General features: G+C 36.0%; 1 protein-coding gene across 2 annotated transcripts in view; it reads right to left on the reverse strand.

Annotated features, from left to right (window-relative positions):
* LOC124883775 (SR-related and CTD-associated factor 4-like) overlaps positions 1–3,274 on the reverse strand; it is a 46,445-nt gene that overhangs the window by 42,273 nt on the left and 898 nt on the right. For both annotated transcript variants that reach the window (XM_047391099.1, XM_047391100.1), the window contains exons 2-8: positions 2,537–2,620; positions 2,359–2,403; positions 1,896–2,057; positions 1,690–1,807; positions 1,443–1,576; positions 1,217–1,366; positions 1,044–1,117 (exon numbers count right to left, since the gene is read on the reverse strand). In XM_047391099.1, coding sequence (XP_047247055.1) covers positions 1,044–1,117; positions 1,217–1,366; positions 1,443–1,576; positions 1,690–1,807; positions 1,896–2,057; positions 2,359–2,403; positions 2,537–2,620 — 767 coding nt within the window. The remainder of the gene's footprint in view (positions 1–1,043; positions 1,118–1,216; positions 1,367–1,442; positions 1,577–1,689; positions 1,808–1,895; positions 2,058–2,358; positions 2,404–2,536; positions 2,621–3,274) is intronic.

A 3,274-nucleotide genomic window follows, 5' to 3' on the forward strand; every position in this document is an offset into this window, starting at 1 on the left:
TTGTAGTCGTCATGAGGGGTTCTTGAACTGCTCTTTGTCTGACCCGTCACCTAGAGCCTGTTTGCCATGGGAGACCCTACTAGCTTGATCAATTTAAACACGTTCACCTAAACATCCAAATGCCTCATCTTGCTTTATTAAAATATCTATGGGTCAGTGGACCTAATATCTCGAGATAACAATACCTCAAGCTGGTTTTGAGCCGAGAATATTACCCAATTATGCTGAAACAACAGGATACCAAACTCATTTTGTTGGGATAATTGATTATTTAATTACCATGAAATAATTTGAGCTTGTTTCCTTCTGCACTTTTATTGTCTGTTAATCTCAAAAATTAAATGCAACGCTTGTTTTCTTACACTAAGTTAACTCAATGTCTTGAGCCTGTTTTGCTTTGGGACTTTCATTATTTCACTGAACTGGGTGCAACCCAAGAACCACTCATTTTTGCAACATAACCACAATGTTAAAAAATAATTAAAAAAAAAGATTTCGTTTCTCAAGATACTGAAATAAAGAACTTGAGAAAAGTCAAAATCATATAAGGCAGTTTTGAATATAACTTCTACTTTGTAATATGTTCTGCTTAAGCTTATTTACACCACCCTTTATTTGTTGTACTACCTTTGCCTCGTAAAACTGTCATCACAGAGCACTTTGGCAGAAATTGGTCTGTTTTTATAAAGCACAACAAATGACATTTACTTTGAGAGTTGAGAAAAGCTTATTGATACTGCCCACAAGGTAAGCAGATACATTTTTTTTTCATTTGTGTGAGATATGCAAATTTCATTTTTGTGGGTACCACTGTGCTTATTTACTTTTTGCAGTTAGTCCCTACATAGTCCTACACAAAATGACAGCCATCAGGCAAAAATTAACAATAATACTAGAATGGATCCCTTAAAAACAATTGTGGAGTGAATTGATGAAAGGCTTACAAGTACAATTTTTAAATTGGTGTTTCATGTAAAATGCAGGAATCCTCATCATAAAAATGATGCCGGTTTTTGACTATTTTGTTTCCCTTTCAAACTCACTGTAGGTGAATGTTGTCTTCTGAAACTGGCATGTCCTCAGGTTCATCATCATAGTCAAATCGGTCAAGTAGTTTCTGAGAAGAAAATAAATAAATAAAAACATTGTTGTGCAAAAAGGGTAAATGACAGAACTACATCTTCAAAAAACTTGAGACAAGGAGCAAAATCAATACCTCAGCTAATGAGCCCTTCTTCACAGTTTCAGCACTACATGGGTTGAGCTGGGTTATTGGCATCTGAGGTTGATTTGTTATGTTATTTCCAATTGTAGGAGCTCCAACTGTCTTATCTGCCTGCTGAAAGTTCTGGATCATCCTCTGCAGCTGGTGATCAAAAAGAAATATTAGAAAATGAAATCTTGACTTAATTTATGGGGAACACAGACAATTTATTACTTACCTCCTGAGCATGAGGGGTTTGAAACAGTTGTGCCACAGCAGCTAAAGCTTCTGGAGTGGGTAGCTGCGGTACAACAGGTACAGCTGAGGCATTACTGACCGGAGGTATAGTTTCTGGTTGGGGGTCAACAGGAACTGCTCAGAAACAAGAATATAGAATGATTTAACAACAAGGGAACACAGTTCATCAAAGTACAAGACACATCATTTTTAAGTACGCTTGTTACTATGTTTTAACACTTCATTACCTTCCAAAGCAGGAGGTGGCACAACAGTGCCATTGGCCATATCCATTAGAGGACGAAGGATCTCCATATCAAACACATCATTCTTCAGCCAGAGGTTTAGCACTCGAACAATTTTACTCTGAAACAAAAATATACATATGTATATTTAGGAGTTTTTGAAATGACTCATCAGTGTTACAAAAGAACATCAAATGTACAAATAGTACCTTATCATCCTCCGGACAGCGGTAGAGGTTTCGGAAAGTATCTGTGAAGTTCTTTAAAAACCTGGGTCCAAAAACATCCTTTTCAACACCAAACTGATGCCGTGACTGCCGAACAATGGAATCAACTACATATAGACCAGGAACCTTCAACTCCGGCTTGCACTAAATCAAAAACAAGCAAGAAAAAAGGTGTTCTCAAGTTTAACATCAAAGGTCTTTACCGCAGCCAGGAAGCAAAATGAAACCTTTTACTGGGTTTGTTCAACATGGACCAAGTACATAAATGCAGTAAGCACTGATTCCACCTGAACCTCAAGTAAAATTTGGGTTTTACTGTCTTTATCAAGCAAGCCTCCGTGGAATATTTATTATCTCTACACTTAGTTAAATGTATATTTTTAGTTGTTTATTTGACCAATGAATAAAAAATTAATTTACAAAAAATGTTTATGAATGCACATACCTTCTTGATGAACTTTTCAACAATCTGGACAACGTGTTTGTACAACTAAATAAAGAGATACATACAAATTAGTACCAGACAGAAAGAAAAACAGTGTATAAAGTAAATTCAGTCACTTAAAAAGCACCATATAACAGTCATCTGTTTATTCTTTTATAAGCATATTATATACATTTACCTTAATGGCTTTAATAGCCGATTTGGTGACAGACATCATTTTAGCCCGGGATATTGGAGGCTTCATCTCGATCATAGCGAACAACTGATTTAATAAAAAAAAGATCAGATTATATCAGTCCATCTGAATAGAGAAAGCAGATTTATCCATGAAGAATTGTAATTCTATCACTTATGAAAAACAGTTTGCCTTCCATGAAAAACAGCTACATAAGACAAAAATGAATGGAAGTACAGTATTGCATTCCAACTAGAAAATGTAGTGCTAGCAAACAAAGCAAAGTTTCCAGTTCTTAACCAGGACAGCCAAGTCCAAGGACAAGCCAACTCATTCAATTACGGTTTATTTTAGTGTCTTTCTTGCAAAGGACTGTAGTCCATAGTGAGAATTAAACCACATGAGTAATATTGTTTACCCAGTATCCCTGCAAATAGATGCTATAATGCCCCCACATCAATTTGTTTGTTATACAACCAATGGTGCCAATGAACGCTATCACAACAAGCCTTATCAGCTGAACTCTTGTACGCGCCAACAGCGCAAAACAAACGAGTTAAACAGATCTTTTAGCGCAAGATTTATTTACATCACAAGGGAATATAAAAAACAACAACAACAATGTTAAAGAACCAAATCAGAAATAACATTTATGGATTAATGAGCAATAATGTGCTTTGAGCGCAGCTCACTTGTCTGGGAAGGCTCCGGTTTTCAGTTGAGTTTTTGTCTTTCGGTTGA

Source organism: Girardinichthys multiradiatus, chromosome 18 (assembly GCF_021462225.1).
Source record: "Girardinichthys multiradiatus isolate DD_20200921_A chromosome 18, DD_fGirMul_XY1, whole genome shotgun sequence".
Classification (NCBI taxonomy): Eukaryota; Metazoa; Chordata; class Actinopteri; order Cyprinodontiformes; family Goodeidae; genus Girardinichthys; species Girardinichthys multiradiatus.